General features: G+C 38.1%; 1 protein-coding gene across 35 annotated transcripts in view; it reads left to right on the top strand.

Moving 5' to 3' along the window:
• DLG2 (discs large MAGUK scaffold protein 2) overlaps positions 1-27,863 on the top strand; it is a 999,237-nt gene that overhangs the window by 767,647 nt on the left and 203,727 nt on the right. For all 35 annotated transcript variants that reach the window (XM_040647195.2, XM_040647185.2, XM_040647172.2 and 32 more), the window contains 2 exons: positions 7,620-7,776; positions 22,441-22,543. In XM_040647195.2, coding sequence (XP_040503129.1) covers positions 7,620-7,776; positions 22,441-22,543 — 260 coding nt within the window. The remainder of the gene's footprint in view (positions 1-7,619; positions 7,777-22,440; positions 22,544-27,863) is intronic.

Here is a 27,863-nt window from a genome sequence, read left to right as displayed (position 1 = left end):
TCCTTCTAGAAGTAAAATAAACAAACAAACAAAGTAAGAAAGAAACAGGAAAGAAAAAAAAAACTGCAGAAAAACTGAAAGCCATATTACTCTGCTGATTTGGGATACATCACTGATTATAGATAATTGAAAAAATCTCTAGGGTCTGATATTTGTAAGTACCCAGTGCACTTAATTTTTTCTAGATGTTCCAAAAAGCACCAAATCTTTTCAACACTCTAATTTTGTAGATGGTTCAAAATAAAGAGAAGAGCAGAGATGTGAGCGTGAGATGAATACTAAAGCCGACTGTATTCCTTAATGTAGCCAGCAGCACAAAATAAGCAAATTGAAAATGGATTTTCTTTCAGTAAGTTATTATAAGAATTACTTGTTTTCAGAAGGCTCTTCTCCTTCATTTATCAGTGCAATTTTTAATCTCCTAAATTAAATCTATAATTGCAATGGATTCACAATCCATAGGAGAATGATAGGGATACTCAATTTCTTTTTCATCCTTTTCTTACTCTAAAAGAGTAAAACTGATCAAAACAAATATTCAGTGCAAATGTAAGAGATGCAAAACACTTAGCTGCTTTCACATAATGAACAAGTAAAACAGATATGAGCTCCCAAAAAATGTTAAGAAGGAGAAGTATCCCACTGTTTTGCTATTCTTTAATTGCGTTTTCATGACAAGAGAAATTTCATTAAGTGTTGAAGTTTTACTCCCTCTGATTTGTTGCTCCTTATTGGTTTCAAGTATTAATTTAATAACTCTTTGCTCTTACATCAAGCCTGCAACTTATAATGTGTTATACAGAATGAGATCTGATGTATTCCCTGAAGCAAGTAACCAAGTCCATCCACATTGATTCTCTCATTGATTTCCAAGCTTGTAAATTTGTGTGGATTGCAGCACTTTGTTTGCTTCTTTGCTTCTACTTATGATTTTTGGCTCTGTTATAATGAACTTTCTTTCTTTACGTTCTTTTATTATTATTATTTTTAATTCCTTTCCCATTCTTCTTACAGATGCATTCTTTTTCTTTGTGCTTTCTTTCTTCCTTCTGCTGCCTTCTGTCAGTCCAGGAGTGTTATCATCTCACACTTCTTTCTAATTTATGCTTGATTTCCCCTGCTGATCTTCTCTGTTAGTGTTTGGTACAAAGCTGCAGGAGGGCATAAAACATGCACACACAGAATTAAAATGCTATAGTACGCTTTGTTAGCACCTAGAAACTTACCTTCAGCATTATTTATCCCAGGAGAAATTGTAAATGTGGTAAGTAGTTCGAGCTGGAGGCAAAAGCACGCATTTCAGAAACACTGATAGCGTTAGACTTTGTCTTTTTAGTAGCAATAGAGTGCCATCTGTTGTCCAGCAACAGAACAACGTGCCTTTCAAGTACGAAACCATGCAATTACCTTTGCCTCGGTTGCTATTGTCTCTAGGGAGCAAAATATTTTTACCAAGCAAGAAAATCTCATTCACGTTTGAGTAACTTTTGTTTCATTTTTTACTCTCTCGTGAATAATTATGTTCATAGAATCATAGAGCTGTAGAATCACTGAATCATGACCGTGTCATCTTTAAATCTTTGATTCCATTATTTCATTTGCAGCATTTATCTGTATTTGCTCTGGAATTTCTTCATGTGTATTAGAATTATGTGCATCAAGAATTTCAACAGAGGTGAAGGATTTTCCTAGTGTTGGTTCCCAGGCATTCAAGAAAAATTGGGGCAGCTCTTCATAGATTTCCTTAATAATTACATTAAGAGTTGACTATAAATGTCTATGCCAGGAGAATAAATATATAACATCCTTAGCTTCATCATAAATCCAATTCCAGGGATGGGGCTTCCACAGTTTCTCTGGGCAGCCTTTGCTAGCACCTCACTACCCTCTCAATGAAAAATTTCCCCGATATCTAATCTAAATCTCCCCTTTTAGTCTAGAATTGTTCCTCCTTGTCCTATCAATACCTACCCATTTCAAAAGTTGATTTTCCTCCTATTTTTAAGCTCACTTCAAGTACTGGAATGCTGCAATGAGGTCTCCCTGTAGCTTTCTCTTCTCCTGCCTGAACAAGCCCAGCTCCCTCAGCCTTTATATACAGGAGAGGCACTCCAGTGCACTGGTCATCTTTGTTGCCCTCCTCTAGACCTGCTCCAAAAAATTTAACATCTTTCTTGTTCTGGGGGCCCCTGGACACAGCTGGGGCCTCACAAGGGCAGAGTAGAGGGGGACAATCACCTCCCTTTCCCTGCTAGCCACCACTTTTTTGATGCAGCCCAAGACACTGTTGATGCTTTGGGCAGCAAGTGCACAATACTGGCTCATGTTAAGTTTTCACCTATCAGGTCCCCCAAGTCCTCCTCCACAGTGCTGAGATCCCAGTCTTTTGGATTGCTCCAAGGACCTTCCACTTGGTCTTGTTGAACCTCACTAGGTTCACATGGGCCCACCTTTCTGCTTGTTCACATCCCTTTGGATGGCATATCTTCCTTCTATCATATCAGCTGCACTACTTAGCTTGGTGTCATCTGTAAACCTGCTGAGGTTACACTCAATCCCAGTGTCTGCCTGTTAAAGGAACCAGTCCCAAGATGGATTCCTTGAGGGCACCACTTGTCACCAGCCTCCATCTGTACATAGATTCATTGGCCACAGATCTCCAGCTTTGCTCATCCAACCAATTCCTTATGCACCAAATACTACACCCTTCAAACCCATAGCTCTGTAATTTAGAGATATGTATGTGGTGGGGGACCATGTCAAAGGCCTTGCAGAAGTCCAGGTAGATTATATCAGTTTCCCTTCCTTGGTCCACCAATGCCATCACTCCATCACAGGAGGCCTCCAGATGGGCCAGGCATGATCTGCATTTGGTGAAGCCATGCTGGCTCTCGGATCACCTCACCATGTACCTTAACATGTCCTAACAGAGATGAGGCTCATTGGCCTGTAGTTCCCCAGGACTTCTCCCTTTCTTAAAAATGGGAGTGGTGTTTCCCTTTTTCCAGTCACTGACAGCCACAGCTTTTGAAACACGATGGAGAGCAGCTTGGCAAATACATTAACCAACTTCTTTAGGACCCTGGGATGCATATACATATTTATATGACTTACTTATATTTGTTACATGCATATATATGACCTTTATATATGTAAGACTTTATAGAAAGTCTCAGTTATTTGTTATACTATGGTGAATTGGTACATACCTTCTATCTTGAAGCATAGTCATGGCAAAATATTATTCCTATGATCACTGTGTTTATGACTACATTTGTGCATTCTTGAGTCCATTTTTCAGATTCCACAAGATAATCTAATATGAAAGACATATAAAGGCATCTTATGGCTGATAGTCTCTATAGAGCCAAATTTGAGTTATGACCAAAACAACCTCTTTTGGCTAAGGACCAAGAGCCAAAACCTTTGTGTTCTAATTACAGATTCTGACATTTCCCCATTACCGTCTGAGCTTCTTCTGAGCATAGTCATCCAAGAGCATGAAGTGAATTTTGCTATCAAAAGGCCAAAATTACAAAACAGCACTGACAGCATTTTAGGCATAAATCTGCTGACTTGATCAGAGGCAGGGATTAATAACTGGGCCAACTTTTTGTTGAGTTGCACAGCTTAGCATTCAGTAGATACCCAGTTGTATTGACCTAGTTTTGCCATAGCACTGACTTTCAACTTTATGATGCAAGCTGCCTCTCACACATAGAAATATTCAGCTTCATTCTGAACAGAGCTCTCACCAGTGGAGCATGCAGATATATTTGTTTGGCTTTACTGCCTCTTTGTCCTTAATACCCAGGTAAATAATACTGGCAGTAGCTCAGCTCTCTCAAAGTATTTTCAGTCTGTAGGACTCAAAATGACAAGTGTCACCATTTCATTTTGTGGAGGAAGAAACTGAATCTGATAGAACAAATGACTTGCCAAGATAACTTGGAAATCATGGACTATGTGGGGAAGGTCTCTACACTTCCAGCTAACTGTCCTAGTTCTATTCCAGCCCCCAGGCCACCCTTTTTAATTAAAAATCTATTCATAATTCTTAGATTTGGATTACATTCTAATCTGTGCATAGTTAAGGAGGTAATAAAAGTGTTGCTACAAGGCACATCAACAGCAATGATCCAAAAGAAATCCCCCCCACCCCTTTTTTTTTTTTTTCCTAGTTGGTAAAAAATATTTGAAGAATATGCAAAGTCAAGACACTGTCATTTTCTCACCCCTCTATCTTTTTATACTTGTTTTCTCACTGTATAATGTTAAGAAGACATAAAATGAAGGCCCATGTGAATTTGTAAGTAGTCTTGCAATCTCCTTTTAAAAATATGATCAAAAATTTGCTTTTGTTTTTTCTTTCAAAAATATTAAGCCTAGAGATCAGGAAGTTGAGATTTTTAAAGATCACAACCAAGATGGATACTGTTTGAGCATTAGCATTAGGCAAAACTGAAGGAACTCCTATTGTTTTTGGAATTATCTTGTAAAGATTAAGTGGCCATATGTATACAGAAGCCATAAAACTTAACTAACATCAGGCACTCCTCAGTGCATCACTACTCTCTCTCTTTCCTTTTTTCTCTTATTTTTAAACAAAATAGAAATGAAAAAGCAATTGGTATTCTATCAAAACATTATACAGTACACAGGAAGTATTGGATAATTTACAGGAAGCCTTCCAGAGCATGGCTCTTCTGGTGTTGTATGTATTTCGTAATTGACACCTTGCTGCTACATCTTATTTGCAATAAGTAAAAATTAGAAGAATATTCTTTTTCTCTGTGAGGGATGACAGATGTAAATGCATATGAGTGTTTGCAGGACTGAGCTAAGATTCACACATATAACTTCTATACTTTTTCTCTGAGGAGTAAATTGTTAGAGGGATTAAAAATTGGGTAAGTACGAATAAATATTGTGTCTATATACGTGTATACTTGTGTGCTTGGGTGTCCAAGGGAGAGACAAATCTGAGTCACAGAATCATAGAATCATCAAATCCTTAGAGTTGGAAGGGATCATTAAAGGCCATCTAGTCCATCTCCCCTGCAATGAACAGGGACATGCACGGGTAGATCAGGTTGCCCAGGGCCTGATTCAGCCTCACCTTGAAAGTCCCCAGGGACGGAGCATGCACCACATCTCTGGGCAACCTGTTCCAGTGCCTCACCACCCTCACTGTAAAATACTTTTTTCTCATATCCAACCTAAATCTACCCTCTTTGAGCTTGAAGCTATTTGCCCTTGTTCTGTCACCACAAACTCTGCTAAAGAGTCTATACCCTTCTTTTCTGTAGCTCCCCTTTAAATATTAAAAGGCTGCTATCAAGTCACCTAGAAGCCTTCTCTTCTCCAGGCTGAACAGCCTCAACTCTCTCAGCCTGCCTTCATAGGGGAGGTGTTCCAACCCTTGGATCATTTTTGTAGCACTCCTTTAGATGCAGTCCAGCAGGTCTATATCTCCCCTGTACTGGGGACTCCACATCTGGATTCAGTACTCCAGGTAAGGTCTCACAGCGTAGAGCAGAGGGGCAGGATCACTCCTCGCCCTGCTGGCCACACTGCTTTTGGTGCAGCCCAGGACACAGTTGGCTTTCTGGGCTGTGAGGGCACATTACTGGCTCATGGTCAGCTCCCCATCCACCAGTACCCTCAGGTCTTTCTCTGCAGGGCTGCTCTCAGTCCTTTCATCCCCCAGCTTGTATTGGTAGTGAGGGCTGCCTCAACCCAGGTGCAAGATCTTGCATTTGGGTTTGTTGAACCTCATGAGATTCACCTGGGCCCACTGCTCAAACCTGTCTAGGCCCCCCTGGATGGCATCCTGTCTGTCTGGTGCATCGACTGTGCACTACAGCTTGGTGTCATCAGCAAACATGCTGAGGGTGCACTCGCCCTCATCCTTTCCTGATGTAGATAGCAACGTCCCCTCCTGTCCTTCCTCACCTGTCCCTTCTGAATAGCTTGTCACCATCGCTAGCCATACTCCAGGTTTCAGGGACAGCAACTATATCATGGTTTTCTAGTAGCACAGTAGCTTCCAGCTCCTCCTGTTTGTTTCCCAAGCTGCATGCATTGGTGTAGAGGCACTTCAGCGGGGAAGCTGTTTTTGTCACCTCACTGAAAGTTAACTCTTTAATTCTTTTTAAGTATTTCCCTTGATTTTCCCCATTGCCTTTTCCTATTGCCCCCGCAGTCACTGTCTCATCATCATAGGATTTTGTATGTGCTACAGTGTTGCCAGCACCTCTCAAGGCAGCAGGTTTTTCAGGGCTCCTGCTAGCGCCCTGTTCCTCTAATCTTGTGATGCCATCCCACACCTTATCATGGGAAGGCTCACTATCCCCCCTCCTCCTTCACACCTTGTTTAAAGCCCTCCTAATGAGCCCTGTTAGCTTTTCCCCAAGGACCCTTCTCCCCCTTTGAGAAAGGCAAAACCCATCTGATGCCCACAAACTAGATGCCACGTAGACCATTCGGTTGTCAAAAAAAACCAAAGTTGTGGTGACAGCACCAGCCACAGAGTCAGGTATTTAAAGATAAAATCCTTCCATTTGTTTCCATGTCCTTACCCAATACAGGAGGCAGAGAAGAAAAGATGATCCGTGCATGCAGTTCCTTTAGCCATCACCCAGAGGCCCTGAAGTCCCTTTTGATAGCCCTTGACCCACAGGTAGCTGCTTTATCTCCCCTTATACGGAAAAGCAGTAAGGGGTTGTGGTCTGACAGCCATACAAGGTGGCATCCCTCATCTGAGCCCCAGCTACAGGGCCCAATCCCCCAGTCATGCTAAATGGAGAGTGGGAGCTGGGATACATGGGACACTTTTTATGAGTACACTACACTGAATGCTTAGGAAAGTTCTCTCCTTCCTCTGCAACTGAAATTTACTGACAGTAAAATGCATATTATTATATTAGCATCTTTTTGACCATAGTTTCAGTTTACATTGATGGAAAATTACAAATGGAAAGTGTTGAATAAGATATTGCTATTATTTACAGATTTCCATTATAATCAACAGTTTTTTAAACCAGTAACAGAAAAGCAGATATCCTTCTGTCTGGTTCACTGATAAAACTCCTGCGTAACTTTATGATTGCAAGTTCCTGATAATATCACACCAGAGTTTTTTTGTGAGATTCACTCCTATTTCTAATTTCATTTGCTCCAAATCTGCCAACTTTAAAACAACTTTGCTACTTTGTTTAGATGTTTGATTTTTTTTCTTTATTCATTTAGAACTTCAAAGAAAAAAAGGTACCCTGTAAAGTTTGATTGATAAGTAGCACTGCTAGAAATTAGACTATAAAATATCTTCAGTGTATTGGCTTTACTTTTAATGAATCCCTCATTTAACTTAATGAGGATGACTCCAATCAGATGGAATTAATAAAGAAGTTTGGATTCAACCATGAGAAGAAAAAAAAGGTTGCTGTTTAGTTGTCATTCTCCAATTAACAGATTTATCGAATTTAATAAAGGGTTTCTTTAGGCATTGGCAGGCCATTGTTTCTTTAGCAAAATGTAGTATGTTGAAGATGCTTTAAGAGATGCATACGCAATAATATCTTTGAATGGTTAAACATTACTATTTTGTTTCTCTACAGAGAGCCTCGAAAAATCATCCTCCACAAGGGGTCCACCGGACTTGGCTTTAACATTGTGGGAGGAGAAGATGGGGAAGGCATTTTCGTGTCTTTCATCTTAGCAGGCGGGCCTGCTGATCTCAGTGGAGAACTGCAGAGAGGAGATCAGATTTTGTCTGTAAGTATTTGTTTTGGGCTTTCCTGACTGATTACCTAATCTTGTTTTTTGTCTTTACTGCAAGGGACAAACAAAGAAAGCCTCATGAAGCCTTTATGGTTTCCAGTGTCTGAAATCCAAGCTGAAAACAGTTATCACTGAATATTCTGCTTATGTGCTCTATTTTTTTTTTTCACCATTTGTTTTTTATGATGTTAGCTGCTCCCAGCTCATAATGAGACTTTTCTTACTATTATAGTATGACAACACCTTAGCGAGGACTTAAATGCAGTGCAGACCTCAGCACCTCCTGGTTTAACTCATTATCCAGTTCCATGTTGCCCAAAAGAAGATATTTCCTAATTTTAGCATTTGATCAGAAGTAGTTGCATGAGATCACCCAAGCAGGGAGTGCCATCTAGCGTGCACTAAACTACTTAGCAACTACCAGTACTCGGAGGAGATTAATTAGGTTATAATTATCTCTCTGCCTCTTATGAGTCTGATGATCACTCTGAAATTTATTTTCAAATTTTATAAGATAAAAGGCTTTGTAGCCTTAGGTTATATTTTGCATATTTAGTCCCAAGAGCATACTTTAAATTTTTCCTTCAAGTATTAGTTAATTTCATGCAGTTCAAAAACAGACCATTTATGTATCAGACTTTGTCAAGTAATTGAACATCTGAGTGAAACAATTGAACATAAAGGATTATGAATGGCAATAAAATCCTTGAGAATGTATTTAAGTAAAACATTCATTCACATTATATTGCCTTACACAAAGGGAAAAAGAAAAAAAAAATCTATACTAAATTGATAAAATTGGAGCTGTTTCATTTGAAGTGCAGGAATAGCCTTAAGGAAAAGAACTGAAACTCAGGAATTATTCATCTCATAGGAGAGATTGATCCACCAGGCTGCAGTGTCACACTCATTCCAATTGTTGTGCTTTCTGTCCCTGCGCATCTTGCATCCTTGGTTGCACTTGGGTTAGTGGCAGGGAAAGAAGATGGCTGTAGGCTGGATGGGTCGTGACATAACTGTGTGGCAGTTTCCTGGTCAGTTCATGAAGCAGTTGGAACTGGCTTTCCTACATTCCTTGGGCATATCTTAACCTTTGGCCTATTCTGTGAAATTTAACTTAACTGTGAAAAAGTGTCTGGTGCCACTTCCCAATATACAGAAAATCTGATCAGTTAACAATAAAGGGATACAGTAATCTAAAATTATGAGGATCAAAATTATATATTTAACTAGACTTGTTCCTTGAATATTTAAAAAGAGCAAGTAGAAGTTGTACAATGTCTTAAAGAGATCCTATAGTAGAAGATTCGTAGCTGCAAGAAAACTAAGATAGTCTTATAAAATTACTGTCATGGAGAGCTAAGGAAGACAAATGCCTCTGCCATCAAGAACACACACAAGGAACCCAAGGAACAGAAAGGGAAAGTTCTTCAGGACAATCATGCAATTTATTTTTTCTTTAGCTAGGTGAAGCACAAGAAGGCTGAATAAAAAGTACTATGACATCAGAGCCTTTCACAGTACATTCAGAAACCCAGCAGCTCATATAAAATTTAGAAAAACATTTTCTTTTATTTTTCTACAGGCATATATTTAGCACTGTGGGATACTGCCTAAGTTGAATTTTTAATTCCAGTTTTGGTCTGTTTTGCAGCAATGTTTTCCCTAAGTTCTAATTAAACTTACCAGTGTTGCTACAGCATTTACTTGTCATGCAAGAGCAGTTTATTTGTTCATTGAGCAGAGAGGGATGGAAATTATTACTAAATTAGAGTGCATGCATATCCCCAGGCAATCACCAAGTCGGGCACTGCTGACTTATTTAGTGACAAATAACTATTATGAATCCATTTTTTCCATGCTCAAGCAAAACAAATTTCATGCAGAGGCCAATCTTAGAGTGATTAATCTTAGACCACTGTCTGGTGAAGGGTGCCAGATCCCTTAATTTTATAATGGATGCACAGAATAGGTCTGATTCTCTCTGTTTATTCCTGCTTGTCTTATCCTTCAGAAACACTTATTTACCCATTTGTTCGTCAAAACACAACAAATCTGATTTACCACAGACCAATAGTACTTGCCAAGCTAATATTTTGAATTAACTCTGGGTTGGTTAAATTTCTTTCAGAAAGGAGGCAGAATAAATGATTTAAACTTTGGAGACCTAGATTTAATTCCTGATTCTGTTTGTGTCATTATTTGTGGCCTCGGGCAAGGTGCTTTTGTTTTCAAAGCATCCAAAGTAGAAGAGGAGAATCACAGCATCTTCCTAATTCATTCCTGTGCTGTGAGTATGGCAAAATGCTGACTGGTTGAGAAATGTCTCTACTCACCTTTGGTTAGGTGCCTATAAATATACCTTAAATAGAATGAAAATCCATGAGCTAGACCCCACAAAGCAGCAAATATGCATTGTATCAGGGTGACCCTCTAGATGCGTACATAAGTCCCAGAGGAACTGGGCTGCAAGGCCCAGTCAAATTCCATGACCTCTCTGCCCCACTTTCTACATTCTCACTGTTACATGATATTGTGCAACACCATCCAAAGGCACTATGAAAGATTACGCTGAGATTTTGACCCCATGGAAACGTAGAAAATTGAGTTTGTTTTTCCCAAATGCCACATTTTTTCCAAGTGCCACCAGATGGCATCACAGGATGAGTAATGATGGAGATCTGCTCAAGGGAATGCTGAAACCTCAGGAAAAGCAGAGAGAGTCAGATTTTTATGTTTTCAGTTAATTGACAGGAAATGTTTAACTTAACTCAGAAAGAAGGCTAATAATCCAAATGCATTTGGATTATTTGCAGGGAGACAAATTGAATCGTATATAAACCTTGAAGGCAAATAGAAGAATAATAGAAAATGCGCTCTTTCAAATGGCAAAAACATTCCAAAAATTGGTTTATATTGTTACATTTATGAAACATTACTTTTTTCTCGTAAAAAAGAGGCTTTTTAATTCTGATTCCTTCCTGTTATAATTCATTATACTCTTGTGAGTTATCTCCAAATTAAACATTATCCTTTTCACTTCTGAACATCTTTAAAACATACTAATGCACACATCAGCAATGTATGTTCATCAGTACAACACAGTGTTCCTCTCTCTGATGTTGCTCTGCTATTGAGTATAAGGTAAACAGTATTGAATAAGATTCTGAATACCCACTGACATCAAGACATTATTTGCTAGGGTGCTGCACTCCAGGCAGTGGAGTCAGGCAAGGAGTCTGGACCAAGACTAGATCTGGGGGCTGCTTGAACACTGAACTAACTGCAAGTTCTCCATCTGTTAGGAAAATATGGACTCTACTGTAAATAACATAGAATGCTCCTTAACACCATTCTTGCAATTTGAAATTCTACCTCCAATGCTAAAGGATATGTTACCTATTAAAATAGCAATGGGAAGCCAGTGTTGTTTACTGAAAGTCATCTGCACGAGCACAAATAATTTCCAAGAACCACAGCGAATGGCCACACATCGTACATGCGGCCTGGCTGATAGAAAGCAGTACAAATCTCAAAAAAGAGGTATACAGTGAATACATAGTTTACATACACAAGTTTAGCAGCAGAATTTTGAGGCTTGATGCACAATTTACACAGAATAAATTATAGCACTGCTCTATGAATTGCTATTCTAGCATTGTTTTTCTGTTTAATGATTTCCTACCAGGAAAAAAATGAGGTTAAGTAAGAGCAGTAGAGTGGTAATACCAAGTATTAACACTTGAATCTTAACTTTTGAGATGTCTGAATTTTATGCCACTGGATAAGACTAGGTCTCAGATAAAGATCCCTGCATTTAGAAGTCTGCATTCTTTCTGGATGTCCACTTCTCATTAAAATCAGTAAAGGCAAGAGATTGATTCAGATGGCCAGCCGTGAAGTGTCTAGAGCAAGTTCAATTGCTTTTGAGGCCTTATTAGCTATACTGATTGGGTACCCGTGACTTCAAGCTTAAACGCTTACCACATCCGTGCTATATTTAGCTGTCTTAAACAGAATGTCACATTTCATGTGTGTTTGCCCTTGTAAAAGATGTTTGTTTTTTCACCTAACATTGTGTTTGATCCATTTTAAAGAAAAGTAATATAAAGTCATGGATCATAAAAAAGTATTAGTTGATTTCATTCTCTTCTAGAAACGCTTTAGTACTTTGTCATTCACAGCAGCAGGATTAAGTGTGGCCAGTACCCTGAAAACAGGCAACAGAGTAAAAGGTACTGCCTGCAAAGGAGAACACATACAGCTACCTACCCTAGCTAGCATTCATATATGGGGAAGGATGATATCTTTTATCCCCTGCAACTTCCTGAGATAGCTACATACTGGGAAAAGGGCTATCAGAGATATTCCATAGGGTTTTCTGTCACCTTATCATCTAGTTGATGATATTATGTATGGTTAGTTGGCAACACTGATATTTCAGTATCTCGCTTCATTACTGCCTCTGGTCTTTTATACAAGGTTCTCCCTTATAGAGAGAAGGTGATCTCTTATACTGATCCAGTTCTATCTTGTGTTTGTGCACTGTCCTGCTTTCATTTTTTGTGAGATGTTTGCTTTCCCTATGAGCAGTTCAGACACTTCTCTTTCTACTTTGTTGCTCCCACCCAACTCCTACCCACTTGCTCGCTCACATCTGTAGCAAAAATAAAATATGCATTTGAAAAAAGTAATGTTAAGCAATTTCTACTCCAAAATATGTGCATATAGAGCAGGTTAGAATGTAAGCACTCTGTGCCTATTTATAACAATATTTATGCTTCATTTTGCTGCAGTTGGAATTGACCTTCAGATTGACTTCCCTTGCTTTGGTGCAGAGAAGCTTTCAGTTTTCTAATTTAAGACAGGTTTTTGCTCATAATAAAAGCAGTAAAACTAGTTGGGAAAAGAGTGCATTTTTTTACCTAGTTACAAACTAAGAGAAAACAACAGATACCATTTGGTTTTCCTTCTTAGAATATTTTTTCCAAAATGTAACTGGCTTGGAAAATGTTTGAATTATCGCCACTCAGCACACCCCTAAAACAGGCTTTATGAGGACGATCCATGTAGGATCTCCGTACAGTATAAGTTTGTCACTCTTGTGTAATAGAGTTAGGATTATAACAGATGTTCCCCTCACCTTATAAGACTGACCTGCAAAGGCAATGACCTTATCCTTAGGATGCTTACTTCCCTGTGGTGTTGTGGATGATACATGAAATGTTTTGAGGAGATCCAAAAATGAGTTAGCAATGGCAGTAGATCCCTAAGAGTACTCTGCCTGTTTATGTTTATATAGTCATCTGGGTGCACAGCACTCTAGCCTTCCAAATGAAGGAACTGTACAATTCGTGCTTTATCTTTAGATATATATCCAGTATTTGCTTTCATCCTAATGAATTAAAAACATTTCACATGGCAAAACTGAATTACCTGTACAACTTTCCTGTACAATAAGAGGAGATTCCACAGGATTATAAATTGGCTAAGAGGGAAAGGGACCTTAAAGCCCATTCAGTTCCAACCTCCTGCCATGGGATGATTGCCTCCTACCAGCTCAGGCTGCCCAGGGCCCATCCAACCTGGCCTTGAGCATCTCCAGGGATGGGGCACCCACAGCTCTCTGGGCAGCAGTGCCGGGGCCTCACTGCCCTCAGAAGGTACAAAAGGTAACTGGACACCTAAATAACAGAAGCTGGGTGTAAATGCAGATTTATGCTTTTGAAGGCCATGTATATTATATATTTAAAGAAATGGCCTATCCAGGAAAATAAATAAACAAATAAATCAATCAATCAATAAATAACAACTCATTTTTTTCCAGGAAGTTTTGGACTTAATACTTCATGTCGGTAAAACTCTAGCATTCTCCTTGACCATAAAAATTCACTGCTATGTTCTACTATGCCTATGTAAACAACATCATCCGTAAATACTTACCCTTGGAGAAGAGAGCTGGTAGCAAACTCTTTGTCAGTGCTGTTGATAAACAAATATGATCTGATGGCTGGAATTTGAACTTAGGCATATTCAGCCTCAGAACAAGATGCATTTGTTTTGTAGTCAGGGTAAGTAGGTTATATTGCCATAGAAGCTCTTAGATTCATCATTTGGGGACTTCAAAATAAAATGGATGATTTTCTAAAATACAAGTTTAATGGAGTTTCTAGGGAAAAATGCACCACCTTTGTATGCTAGAATACTATATGCATTAGGTGGCTGTAGAGATTGCTTTTGTATTTTATTAATCTAGGAATCTGTCTTCCTTCTGAATTTCTCCTTCCCCCTACTTCTCCTTCTCACTCCCTCCCTTTACCTTTCTGTGATATTCAGCTTGTATTGCAATTGCTTTGATGCAGTTACTAACTGTTTGCTTTCTTAACTCTTTGATATTGCCAAGACATATGATCAGAACCAAACAATATACTAACAATTCTTGTGAATAAGATATGTCTCTTTTTGCCAATTAGTTAGCTATCAAAGCCATCAGTTGTGTCATGTAACATTAGTAAATTGGCCTAGACAAGAGCCTGTGTATTTTCATAATGATGAAATCATCAGTTGCCTCTAAAACATTCATTTTGTAATTGCCTCAATGAGTAGAAATGATCTGATGCCAGACTGCTTGCTATTCAGCTCCTAATAATTTAAGGAGGAGTTCACATTCAGTTCAAACATTCATAACTAGAAGAATTTGTTTTAAAACTGTCAAACAGAATTATGTCACATATGATGTACTGAGGATTTGGGGTGAGAATTACAGCCTTTGGTGTACCCTTGGTGTAAGCCTCACAATGAGGGGAAACTAAAACAAGAAATTTGAAAGCCAAAACTGCTACTGCTGGATGAAATAGCTACATCCCTGAGCATTATTCATTCAGAGATTTGCCCCAGGCTGGACATCTGTCTTGTGCTTAAACAGACTAGACTTCAGGCATCATTCTGCTCTATTGACCAGTATGTTTTGGGTTCTTGAGTGATTTAAAAAATGACCATATGACATACAATGCATAATAATAGAAATTGGACATCCATTAAGTAGGATATTTGATGGATATCTGCAGTAATTCACTGGAGCTCTTCTTGGGAAAAAAAAAGAAAAACAGAAGAGAGAGGGAGATAGAGAGATGCCCTTTTCCTGAACAAGCAAGCCACTAGGTTACTAACACAAAAAGGAAAAACACCTACAGAAAGCAAAGGCTACTTCCTTTCCGTTAGTTTAAAAAATATGCTTTATTTGAAACTATGGCTCATCATCTGCTCAAAATGCCTGTGTCACACAACTGTTATCTGCAGAACCACAAATTAACATGAATGTTTTAATTCAGGTACTTTTAATTTAAAAATAAATAAATAAATAAACTTAACATTGAACATTGCATCTAGAGCTGAGTGTACCGGTTGGACAGGCTACCACTAAACATTGTAGTCATACATTGCCTCGTGGTCACTGGCTTGAATTCAGTATAGATTTGCTGTGACACAAGACAGTGGCTGTCTCACATCTCACAAGCCATATTACCATATTCTGTGGACATGGAAATAAGGAAAGCCTGTCAAATCAGAGAAGTCATCAAGACAGATTACCTAAGAAGCCTTTAATATTGACATACACTTTATGTCAGTACCTGAGTAATTTTTGCATATAGGTTTCAGGGTTTCAGCTGGAGTGATTGTTCTTATCATCTTTGTATCATAAAATACTTGTTAAAATGGAAATTTTACATCATTTCAGAAACAGGAGAATTGCAATAATTAGTTTAGCTTATACCATAGTTTGATGTGAAACAAGAACACTGTAGCATTACAAGCAAGATTAATCAATGACAGTTTAGCTATATCCATATTCTGGAAGGAATAATTTCTTTTAGGGCTATGTGGAAACAAAAGTAGATACAATACCTGTTACCATTAGGGGAATTCCTAAATGACCCAGGATGAGAGCAGGAAACAGGAAAATCCAAGTGTTAAAAACGCAGTTAGGCAGTAAGAGGATTAATTCCAAGAGGCATGAAAATGAATGGAAGTAGCAGTCATGTGTAAAGTTAAAGCTGTAGGAGGGAGGAGGGGCAATTTGATATTTTATCAGTTTGGAGTAGGAAGATAGTAGTAGCTAGAAGAGTGAATGTATTAAGGCAGACCTTTAGTGAGGAGATGACACCACTGAGATCCGTGAGACTAGCTGGTGGCAGAAATATGAGGGTATTTGAGTGACCAAGTGGGAGGATGGAAGGTAAAATAAGTAGCAATTAGGTTTGAATTTTGATGATATTTTTCATTCATAATAGAAGTTGTATGAGTATGAGAAGACTGTATGCCATTGTCTAGATTGTACCATTTAGCAGTGAGATAAAATGCTATTGATCACCTCATAGTTGTGTGATCACATCAGTCCCAGCTGGTAATAGAACTAGGTGTAGCTATGTACTGAAATAAGTTTTATGTTCATTCAGGATCCAATGACCCTGTGCATCATTTTCCCATGCCATCATTTATTTCAAATCCAGTTTAAATAAGTTTTAAGGAATTCTGGGGTAATGGAGAGGAAATGGCTCTTAAACTATCACTGCAGTAATTGTTTTCAGTGAAACTATTTTAGTCTCACAGTTTGCCAATTTGGCATCATTCACAAAAGCAGCTCTTCTATAAGGAAAACTTCTGTACAGTTTGGGTTAAAATGTAAATCTTTGACTCAGGCTATGGGCTTAACAGGTACCATTTGGAATGATTCAGGCAGCTCTGTGAGTCATAAAGCTTGTTGGTGCCTACTGTAAATGGCAGTGTGTGCAAGACACCACTTCAGTACCACAATATTTATTCCTGCTTCAAAGATGCAGTGCTTTGATACCACTCTCAGCTGGCTTAGCTGGCAGGAAACGGCATACTAAATGATATAGCTTGTATCCCCACAGTGTTTCTTGTTTTCCAGACAGAGAAGAATTTGCCTCCAGAATGCCCAGCTCATCAGAGCATAAAGACCAACTTACTAGAGGCAAAACTTGTAATTCTAAGGTAGCAAGACAAGGAAAATTGAAAAGGTCATTGAAAGTGCTGGCCCATAAAAAGAGTGAAGGAGAATACAATATTATACTTGCATTGGAGTTCAGGATCGGGGAACCACTGTACTAGCATGTCCAAACTATGCCGTTTTCACTGGCCATAAAAAAAAATAATATATATATATGTATATATATAAAATAAATTTTAAAAACCGTAGGTATGGAAAGGTTAGAAATGAGAGAAGTGAGAGAAAAGCAAATCTTTCAAAGCCTGAAAATGTGGTAGAGGGTAAGCTGGGAAGTGAGAAAGCTGCTGTGTCAGCAATTGTTGCACGGCAGCGCCGTTTCCCACGCCCCTCCGCTGTCCGGAGCTGTCCGCGGTGCTGAGCGCGCCATCCTGCTGTGTCCGGCCAATGTGAGCCGCGCTTTGTGAAACGCGTTGCTGCCCAGCGACGGGCGGTACATTTTCATAGAGTCAGGGAATCACCGAGGTTGGAGAAGGCCTCCAAGATCGTCCAGCCCAACCGTCCACCTACCACCAGTGTTTCCTCACTGAACCATGTCCCCCATTACAACATCTAAATGTTTCTTGAACACCTGCAGAGAAGGTGAGTCCACCACCTCCCTGGGCAGCCCATTCCAGTGCCTGGTCACTCTGGCAACATGCATGAGTTTTTTAGAACTCTTGTCTTTTTCACTGCACTATATCAGCACCTGCTTATGAAGAAACTTCCCTTGTTATGTTGGGAACAGGTCATCACTCAGTGCATTTTACAATGTTAACTGTGTTACTGGGATACCTCGTTTCCATCCCCTAAGGAGTGGTGCTATGTACACTGTTTCCAATGACTAACCAGTTAGAGAATGCAGCTCAGCTTTCCTATCTTGTTAAGGAACTTGATAATACTTAAGTTAATGTGCAGAGACAAATGAATACGGTTCTTTGTATCTTCTCTTGATGGAATCAAGGAGTTGTCCTTATTCAGTTTGCTTCTGTTTGCTTTTTCAAAAGCCAAAAGCCAAAAGCCAAAAGATTTCAACAAATTCAATCATAATTTGAAAAAAAAAAAAAAAAATCTGCTATATTGTTCTGTGGTAAAAAGGTGCCTTTCTTTGCCATCTAATTTACACTATAAAAGCACTGTGCAGTGTCAATGACAGTAAAAAGAAGAAATGAAAAGAACTCCTTTATGTTTTCCTCACCAGAGGAGGGGTATGATTTCCTTTTCCTTTACAACTCAACGAAAGACTCCAAGTATTCATCTAATTACTGTACAAAGATGAGATAAGTTGGTTTAAGTAAATAAATAGCTAAATAAAATAGGTATACCACTAGCCTTTATTGTATTTGAATGACCTACATAAGATTCATGCTCTGGTTATTGTAACAGAAGACATCCAGACTGTTTCAAGTCTTCAAATGACACTGTTTAGAATTGAACCAATTTGTGTTAATATGGGATGGGATATTCAGATATTTTAAATGGAATATAACTCTTCCAATTTTACAAGAGTATAATCTATCAAAAATATTAATCTTATCTTTCATCTAGATTATGATTTAGAATTTAATGAAGTCAGCAGTGCTTTAGATTGAGTCAATGAATTCATGGGCAATTACTATAATTCCTGTGAACTATAGTTGCATAATTTTGTTCAGATCAGTTTAAACCATAATTTTTCATTGCAGCACTTCTTTCGTAAGCTTTCTAAGCACTTTTTTTTGCTACAGCATGCAGGAGAGACAGACATCAGTATAAGCTGGAGGCTCTTCTTATTTCCATTATGTCAAATTCATTTTGGAGTTAGGCTTTGGAAATTGTGCAGTCAAAATCATTCTAGGCTGGGGCATCAGGATGCGGTCAAGCTCAGAACAGCAGTGCTGCTTTGCTTATTGTATAATGGTTCTTAAAGCACCATAGCCCATAACCTTTTAATATGTATTAAAATTTCCTACTGACACTTGCAACTTTCTCTGGTATTTTGTTTCATCTACTGATTATTCTTAACCTAAACAACATTAAATTATTTGAAAGCAGTAATTTAATGAGATTTTTAAAATTACCATTAAGTTAGTTCGGGCACATATATCACTGTACACAGTTGTTACAATTAAGATACTGTTTCGGAAGAAAAGGCATTGTAGAATATTAGTTTTACCCCTCTGAAAGCTCTTTTTCATTTTGGCCTGAGGGTAGGAATTTGATTTAAATGTGTAAGTTAATTGTGTCTTTCATGAGGAATTAATGCTCTTAAATGAATATGCTCTTTTTCAACTAGAACTGTGAAGACTTGATTATGTTTGCTTTTAAATATTGGGAAACAATACTTGTCAGGGCAGAAATTTAGTAGTGTCTACTCCTCTTACACTGAATTAAAGTCAGACTAGGAGATTTCAAAAATCCTGAAAGTTAGAACTTTAACATTTATTATTCCATAGTGAGATCTTGTCACAGGCATTGGTGAGCAATATCATACATTAACAGACTCCTACTTGTCAATTCGGCAACAATTGTTAGATTTTATTCTGCAGTTCTGCATCTACAAGAAGGAGATCTCTATTTAGCAATCCAGTGTAGTAAGATCATTTATTTAGTCTTTTTTGTCTAGTATGTTTATCATGATGATAAAAAAAAATGCTGAAATAAATAGAATTGATGTGTTCTTTTATCTCTCACATTCCTTTTCCACATACAGAAATGTAGACATTATCAGATTATTTCTATCAGCATATACTGCTTTCAAATATGTAAGCCAAAGATGCTAATATTTGGCAAATCCAGAATACTGAGTAATTGTCACAGCTTACCTTCAGTTGGTAGATTGTAGCAACATGGAGATGCATACATTTCTATTCTCACAAATTATTATGTTCTGGCACAGATATTTGCTTTCAATGTTTATTTAGGTATGGTGGTCTTCCAGCCTATATTACCTTGTAGCAGCTACTCCAGTGTTCCTTAAAGTGTCTTATCCCTGTATATACTCTGCCAGTTATCTTCTCTTGTGTCTGCTGAGAATCCATCCCTTTGGTACTATGCTACCTCCCATGCCCTTCCTGTGCTGCCCCAAAGGGTCTAAAATGCATGCATGGATGAAGCAAGTATTATCAGCATGGTAGTGGTATTCACACCCTCTACTGTGAAATTCAGATACAGACACAGTAACTCAAAAATTAATTTATTTTTCTGTGAAGCAACTTACAATTCATTTCCTCTTTCACATTGTTATTGTCATTGTACAATATGCATGAGGATATGAGTAAGGTAGGATTTGAATAAGTTACGTTGTTTTGGTTTGCTATTTCCACATTTACCTGTTTCTTTTCTGAATGTGAAGATAAGCCAGTGTATGTTTATTTTTCATAACCATAAAAGATTGCAACAGATCATGCTTCTCTAAAGTTCTACATATTCTATAGCTTTGAATGACATTGCAATAATATAGGTAATTGAAATTCAAACCTTTTTTTTTTTTTTTTTTTTTTTTTGAAGGAATGAGAAGAAATACTTTTTGCAAATATAACGGGGGGAAACATTAAGTGATCATCAAATTGAGAAGCTTAAAAAGTATTTGGGGGAATAAAAGATTAATTGCTTAGGAAAAAAAAGGTGTATTTTTTTCTTTCTATTATTATAAAGGAAAAAAATATAAGGTAGAGAAGATTGTATTTGTTATACAAGTCTAATAAGCAAATCTTTAGGTCTTATAGAATCACGTTTTCAGAAATATGAAAGCTTATCCAGACACTTACATATCTGCATTCAGTCAGCAGTTCTATAGCATAATGCAGTCTTCTTGGAATCTGCTGGGTTTTAGATAACTACTATCACACATCAGATTGTCTAAAACTAATATTTGAAATAGTTTCCACATGTCAGTAAAGACTATATTTGTTCATGTAAATAATAGTTAAATATGTGTTTAAAAAAAAAATCAGATTCTCTAAGATTTAGTGAAAGACAGCAAGATAAAACAGGCCAGTTTGAAAACATAGTTGTTCAAAATAAATGAATTTATAACAGTGTTAAGAACAGCTGTAATTTGTAAAGTTCTGTGTAATAAAATTTATTCTTGCAAGAATTAAAAAGTTGTCAAAATTAAATAAAATTAACTTCATATTTTCAATAAATGCTTCACTATTTTGTTTTAGTATTTGATAAAAATAAGACAAAAGTTTGCCATTGTTCCACCATGGTCTGTTTGCCACAAAATCTATGACATTGCTCTCTTTCTCCCCCTTTACTTCATTTCTCTTTTCTCCTCTTGCTCTTTTCTTGAGCAATTGGAAATGGATTTCTCTCCTGCTGATGTTATTTGTATGCCAAATGTTTCTTGTTCTTCACTGAAACGTTATGATGTGTAAATCTTTAAAAAGTGAGGAGGAAAGTCAAATAATTAAATAAATAAAGCAAATGCATTAAATAATCACAAATACTTCACTACAGCCAAACAGCAACAGCCCTGCTGGAAAGCAAGATTCACATTACTGGAGCATTTCATAATCTTATACATCAAATCTGTCTCTTCTTTGGGATGCTGCTGACAAAGCATTTAACTCCACATCTACAAATCAAAGCAGTTTTAAAGATATCCTGTATTTTTGGAATGGATTCCCTACTTGGAGAACTCTGTTAAACTTCCACTGCTCATGCAGTACAATATGATCATTAGATAATCCTCCCCTGCAAGGACAGGCTGAGAGAGCTGAGGCTGCTCAGCCTGTAGAAGAGAAGGCTCCAACTGGAGACCTGAGTGTGGCCTTCCACTATGTAAAGGGAGGCTGTAAGAAAGAAGGGGACAGACTGTGTAGCAGGGTTGTTGTGATAAGACAAGGGGAAGTGGTTTCAAAGTAAGAGAGGAGAAATTTAAATAGGATGTAAGGAAGAAGTTTTTTACAGTAAGGGTAGTGAGGCACTGGAACAGGTTTCCCTGAGAGGTGGCAGATGCCCCATCCCTTGAGATATTCCATGTGTAAAGTTGGACTGGGCTGTGAGCATCTGATGGAGCTGTAGGTGTCTCTGTTCATTGCAGGAGAGTTGGAAGAGATGACTTTTAAGGAGCCCTTCCATTTGAATTGATTCTATGAAATAAGAGGGGATCCATGGAAATACCTACCAGTGTTGGACTGCAAGAGGTAGCAAAGCTGTCCCCACTCACAGCTCCATTGCCATCACATGCAAGATAAGGCTATATTTCTAGGCAATAGGAGAAGAGTTGCATAAGAAGAAAATGGTAGCTCAATTTTCAGTTCTCTGAGTCCTCTGATCAGTGTTCTTTGGTTAGAGTTGCTTTCCAGGTTTCCCTGAAGCTATGGAATGGGCTTTCAAGGTCTGGCTGAAGGAGCAATTTGTTTACACAGCAGAAAATATAATTTACTGTAGATCTACCAAAAATAAACTCAGTAGAGGAGAAAACCCTCAAAAGAGGTGGCCAGATGATAGGAATGATAGGAATGATAGGAATAGTAACACCAGCGTGTGCCATGATAGTGCAGATCCTCATGTGCAGTCATAGGTAGCATTCTCTCTGCCTTTCTGAATGTGTACCTTCACTTTTGCATCTGAGCAAGCATCAGATATTTAAATAAAAACCTCAGTCTTTCTGTCTAGTGTTAAACTACTCAGATCTGTTGTTGTTTGCATTCTTTCTGTAGGTGAATGGCATCGATCTTCGAGGTGCTACCCACGAGCAGGCTGCAGCTGCACTCAAAGGAGCAGGGCAGACGGTAACAATCATAGCACAATACCAGCCGGAGGGTAAGCAAAATAATAAACTTAAAGACATCTGGTAAAAGATAAGTGCATAAATCCACCCGTTTAAAAGGATGAGGCTGGTGTAGATAGTGCTTTTCTCAGCTATCATCAGAAATCATCTGGACTGAAAATTCAAGTGGCAATTCTAGTCGTAAGAAGTGACTATTTTTCTCACAGACTTTGCTTTTAAAAATATTGTATGCAACTATAAGAACAGTCTTTAAATGTGCATGTAGTAAGTATTCAACACTTAGCTATCAGTTTATTTTTGTTACTGCTTATTCTACGTTCTTTTCTATTTTCCTTCTGGAGACAGATAGTGCAAAAGATAAGCATGAGCACAAACGCCAGGAAGATCTGAGTTTGCTTCAGACAGCCAGGTTGGAATTAAGCAAAGATTAACTGTTCCTACTAATTGCATAGAGTCTCTCTCTACTACAAGTACATGAGTCTGTTCTGCTTCCAGGACAGTTTGTCCCAGATAATAAGTATTTATGAGAGAAAAAGACTGCTTTTTAAATAAAAGCATCAATAAGAAATTGAGCAAAATATAAGAGAATTGAGGGTGTGATTTACCTCATTCAGGTTTTGATGTCAAAAACTTTCTAGCTTTCTAGAGTTTAACCTAGTTTCAGTGGGTTTGACCGATTTTGTGAGTCCAGAGTTAAGTGAGAGAACTCTCTACTATTGTCCATGAGCTGTGCTTTTTCCTGATTCAACTATTCAAAACTGTGGAGGATTTCATGAAAGGACTATTACTTTCTGATAGGAGCAAAATGCTTTTTCTCCCCAGTAGTTGTCACTGTGAAACATTGCCTGGCTGAATTCTACACATCTGTGAAGATGTGCTTGTGCCACTTCAGTTTTCAGTAGATAGTTCTAGCTAAATTCAGAAGTCCCACTACAGCCTGCAAACAGAAGTGGTTAATTCAGCCTAATTGCACCCTGCCTAGGGAACATTAAGGTCTCAGGTGAAGCAGTACAGTTCTAATAGCAGGTTCAGCTTGGCAGATTTTTCAGAAGCGCGGGGGAGATGAATTACTACTGCTGGAGTTTATGCAACATGATACCTTCTTTTGTTTCTCTGAGTCTCGATAATAGCAGACAAAAACAGCTGGTATTTATCAAACTTGCAATTGTGCTGGAGATCTGGTATCGTGCATCTGTTTATGGCTTATCTGCACTTGAGTCACCAAGCAGAATAAATTAGGCCATACTAAGAAATGTGCAGAGAGAACAAATGGAATCTCAAATATCTATCCTTAGTTAAATAAACAGAATGGATTTGTATATAAATGCATAAGCAATAATCAGAGCTATTTTAGAGAAAAAGTACTGAAAAGTAATTCCATGACAGATAGCTATCCACACTGGGTTCTGAATAAAGCCATGTTCCCATTAGCTGTGGCAGTCATGTTTGCTGTCTAGTGATATTAAACTGCAATTATCACCATGGTGTCAGACTGCTTGTAGCAATCACTGGCATTTCAGAGTTGTTCTAAGCCACTGTTAATACACAAAGCTTGCATTACTTGACAGATTTTTCCTGTTATATATGAACTCCTAGTTGACACGCTGCTCCCCTACGTTCTACTACGTCTGCACTATGTCAAATTCAGTTTTGGTGAACACGCAATTCAAATGATGCTGACAAAATCCACCAAGTATTACATTACATATTTATTCATTTTTTTCCTATAAAGCTACTCCATTCCCCAAAACCCTGCTGAGGGCAGCCTAGTCCCAGCTGCGTGAGCTGTAAGCAAAGCACAGCCAGTTTTTGTTTCACCCAAAACATTGAAGATACACTGAAGAGAGCAGAACTGGAAGATCAGGGCCCAAAGTCAGCCTTTTTGTAGGAAAGGACTGATTTTTTTTCAGGTAAACAGAGCAGTCAGTAACTGTCCAGCATGGTGTATCTGACTGCTGAAGTACTGCATTTTAATTTAGCTGTGCAGATACAGACATGAGATGAAGCTGCTCTCTCTTAAGAAAATCCCCAGCAGCAAAGGAAGATGAAACATTTTAAAGTGCTACTTAAATAGCCTACATGGAAAATTACTTACCATTTTACAGATCATACAGAAAGATGGGCATTCTATATCAGCGTAAATATTTGTTTTATTTTAAAGACCCAACACAAATTATTTGTCCTTTCCATGTAATTTACGGTATTTATATTATTTAGTCTATCTTTCTTGAAGCGTTCATTGAAATACAATCTTAAAAGACCTTAAAAAGGTACAGTTGTGCTTCTTTCAGGGGTTCCTCATTTTAAAATGCTTTCAAAACTGGCAAAGGGCCTAAGTAGCTTGATTTTTCCATTTCCATGCGGGAAGTGCTGAGTTGTTTTTACTATGGCTTTGGGTTTATTTTTGGAGAACGAGGAACAGCCAGAGAAATATGAACCAATATCTTTTTTATCTTTTCTGGCTTATTAAGCCTTTAGATCTTGTTGCAAACAAAAGCAATCAGTGAAATCTTTAGCTATTGATATTTCAGGTACTAATTGGTAATGCTTTAAAGTAGCAGGCAATAGTGTAAGACAGCTGATGATTAGGAATTAAATGGAAAAGCTTACATTCCAATAATTTAGTTTTCCTGTGGTTAAGAAAAGTCTACAGCATATTTATCTTGGCATTATTGCAACGCATCCAAAACGAAATGATATACTTGGCTGTGGGAAGAAGATGAGGTTAATACTATAGAAATACATTTCAACGTTTACATTTTCCTTTCCTTGTTTCAAACAGTCAAATGTTTATCTAAGCCTCAAAAGAACTTCCTTCACAGTTGTGTGTATACACTTGGCAGCCAATCTCATGAGAATTGCAACTCCTGCAACAATCCAGCGCTTGCCATCAACTTGAGTAGCTTTTCCTCTTGATATTATGGCACTTTGATTTCTAGTTCTATCTGGGATAAACTAATGCAGAGACTAACACATAAAGTATATACTATATATATATAAAATATGGTTGGTTTTTATCTGAAACGTGCTGCCTGTTCCTCAGACAAAAGTGCTTGGAAGCAAGAGAAAGTTATGTAATAATGTACATACCTAGTAAACAAAGAAAGGATGGAAGATGCAAGCAGTGATTTGCATGATGAGTAGATGAATAGAACTGCTAGGGTTATTATAAAGAACAGAGAACTTCTCATCAGTTCCTCTGCTCCTTAATTCCTGTTCTCCTCATGTACGCTCACTGTCTGTATTTCCCTCATCTCTCCAAAAAACAGAACAAGAAACAAAAGAGAAAGTCCAAACAAATGCAAATTATGTGAAGTTAGGGCAAGTATATTAGAAGCAAGATTAAAAAATCAGACTTCAGTGAGAGTATGTAGTTACAGCTGTAGGTACATTGGCCAGAAAGTGGGGCTTTTGAGTCACTTCTTCCTTGTATTTTAAGAACTGAAAATAATATGTATACTGTATCTCATGTATTGAGTGAATGGTGGTCCACTAATGCTGAGCATCCTAACCTCTAATTATTGCAAGTGTAGTTCGTAGGGATGTTTTTATGCACATTCAGAATAACCACACAGTCCTGCAGGCTTCAAAAGATGGCTTCTTTGTATTCATGTGCAGCTCACACGTTCTGCACGTGTCTGAAATGAAATTAAAGAGAATTCAAGGACCAAAGCCTAACATGAAAGAAAATTGAAAAGGGAACCTGTCTCTCCAAATTAACTTTGCTCTCCAATTTTTAATTTTCTTGGAAGCAGTTTCACTCTTCTCCCTGCTTAGCAACTCGTTGTCACAGGGCAGAGCAGTGTACTCTATACTAAGCAAATAATTAGAAATAAAAATGGGAACATACGCCACAGAGGGAAGCACTTTTTATATTTCCACGTTTTTGCAAAGGACATATTTTGATTTTAGGCAAGAGTGGCAGATTACAGCCAAGTATAGAATGAGTTAAGAAAAAATGCATTTTATCAGTGAAACTAAAATACTAAAGATGAACTAAAAGTTGAATTTAAGGTAAAATAGAGATGAAGTGTCCTGTAAGACACCGTTTCAGAGTTGGGCAAACAGAGTACTGAACTATCCCTGAACCTGCTAAAAAGCTTTAGTGCACATCTTAGCCTCAAATGTCCACATTCCTTCCCATTAGAGCACTGTAAAAGGGGTAGAGTTCAGCCCTAAGACTTTTGCCAAATACTCAGTGGCAGTGGTCTGCAAGCTGCCTTGTGATGCATTGCAGTCTCTCTGCAGCTATTCCTTCACTGCCCTCCTTGGAAAGCTGGTAAACCAGTCAGAAGTTCCAGGTGATCTCAATCTTTCAAGCAAGCCAATGAGCTTGGCTTCTTTACAGCTTGCATATAGGGAAAACATTCATCAACTACACCTTGATTAGACCAGCTGACAGTGAAGAGGTCAAAGAGTAGTTACAAGTGAATTTCTGCTTTATCACCTTTTGTGTGAGCTGTTGGCTGCTTGCTCGGTGTCACTGAGATTTGGTTGGAAGGGCAGTAACAGAGAGATGCTGCAACGGGCGGTGTCTATCTTTGCAGACATCAGCTATGAAAATCACTGGAGAGCTGCACTTAGAGTTACAAGCAGCCCATGGCTACAGTGGTAATAAATTCACCTTTCTGTTCTTTTGTTCCTGAGCCTCTGAGGCACGCACAGTGTGTTGTAACTTCAATAAGCTGCAGTGGCTTTTACAAAACATGCTCCTTGCCTTATGCCTTCCTCAGAACTACTGATGCACGAAGCCTGTTCTTTTTAAAATATGAGAGTAAAAATCCAGAGTTTGCTCCTGCAGATCTCATCCTGAGCACTTGGGGATGTTTTTTAGCTATTACCTCCATTTCATTCTCTCTTTCTGCCTGAATAATATAAGTGTTTATCTCCTGCTTTGTTACAACTGCCACATATAGTTTTGTTTCTGATGCTGCAGAAATAAGGTAGTTACAAAATATGTGGGAAGAATAAATATTTGTATTTATTTGTTTTCTAGAGATTTCCTCTCTACTTTGAAATGTGAATGCTCATGTTAAAGGTCCCTTTTCTTGGCTGTTGAAAACTAATACGTGGATAAAACTGCATTACAGCAGTTGGCTTTCACCTAGAATCCCAGTATCTAATTACCAAAGAATGCAAGACATTACGATTCTATTTTATGCACACGTACTAAGAAGTATAACATAAGCTAAGAAAGACCATGCAAGATCTGACCAAAGGCCCATTTGCTGAGGATCATGTTTCCAACAGTGAGCATCAGCTTAGGGAAACAGGAAAGAAGAGGAGGACAAGGACATAGTGATGGTTACCAGAGAGGCTTGACAAATTCTCTCCTCGTCTCAGCTGGAATAC

This window comes from Gallus gallus, chromosome 1 (genome assembly GCF_016699485.2).
Source record: "Gallus gallus isolate bGalGal1 chromosome 1, bGalGal1.mat.broiler.GRCg7b, whole genome shotgun sequence".
NCBI lineage: Eukaryota > Metazoa > Chordata > Aves > Galliformes > Phasianidae > Gallus > Gallus gallus.
Note: the sequence above shows the minus strand (reverse complement) of the source record. Positions and strands in the feature narration are given on the sequence as shown.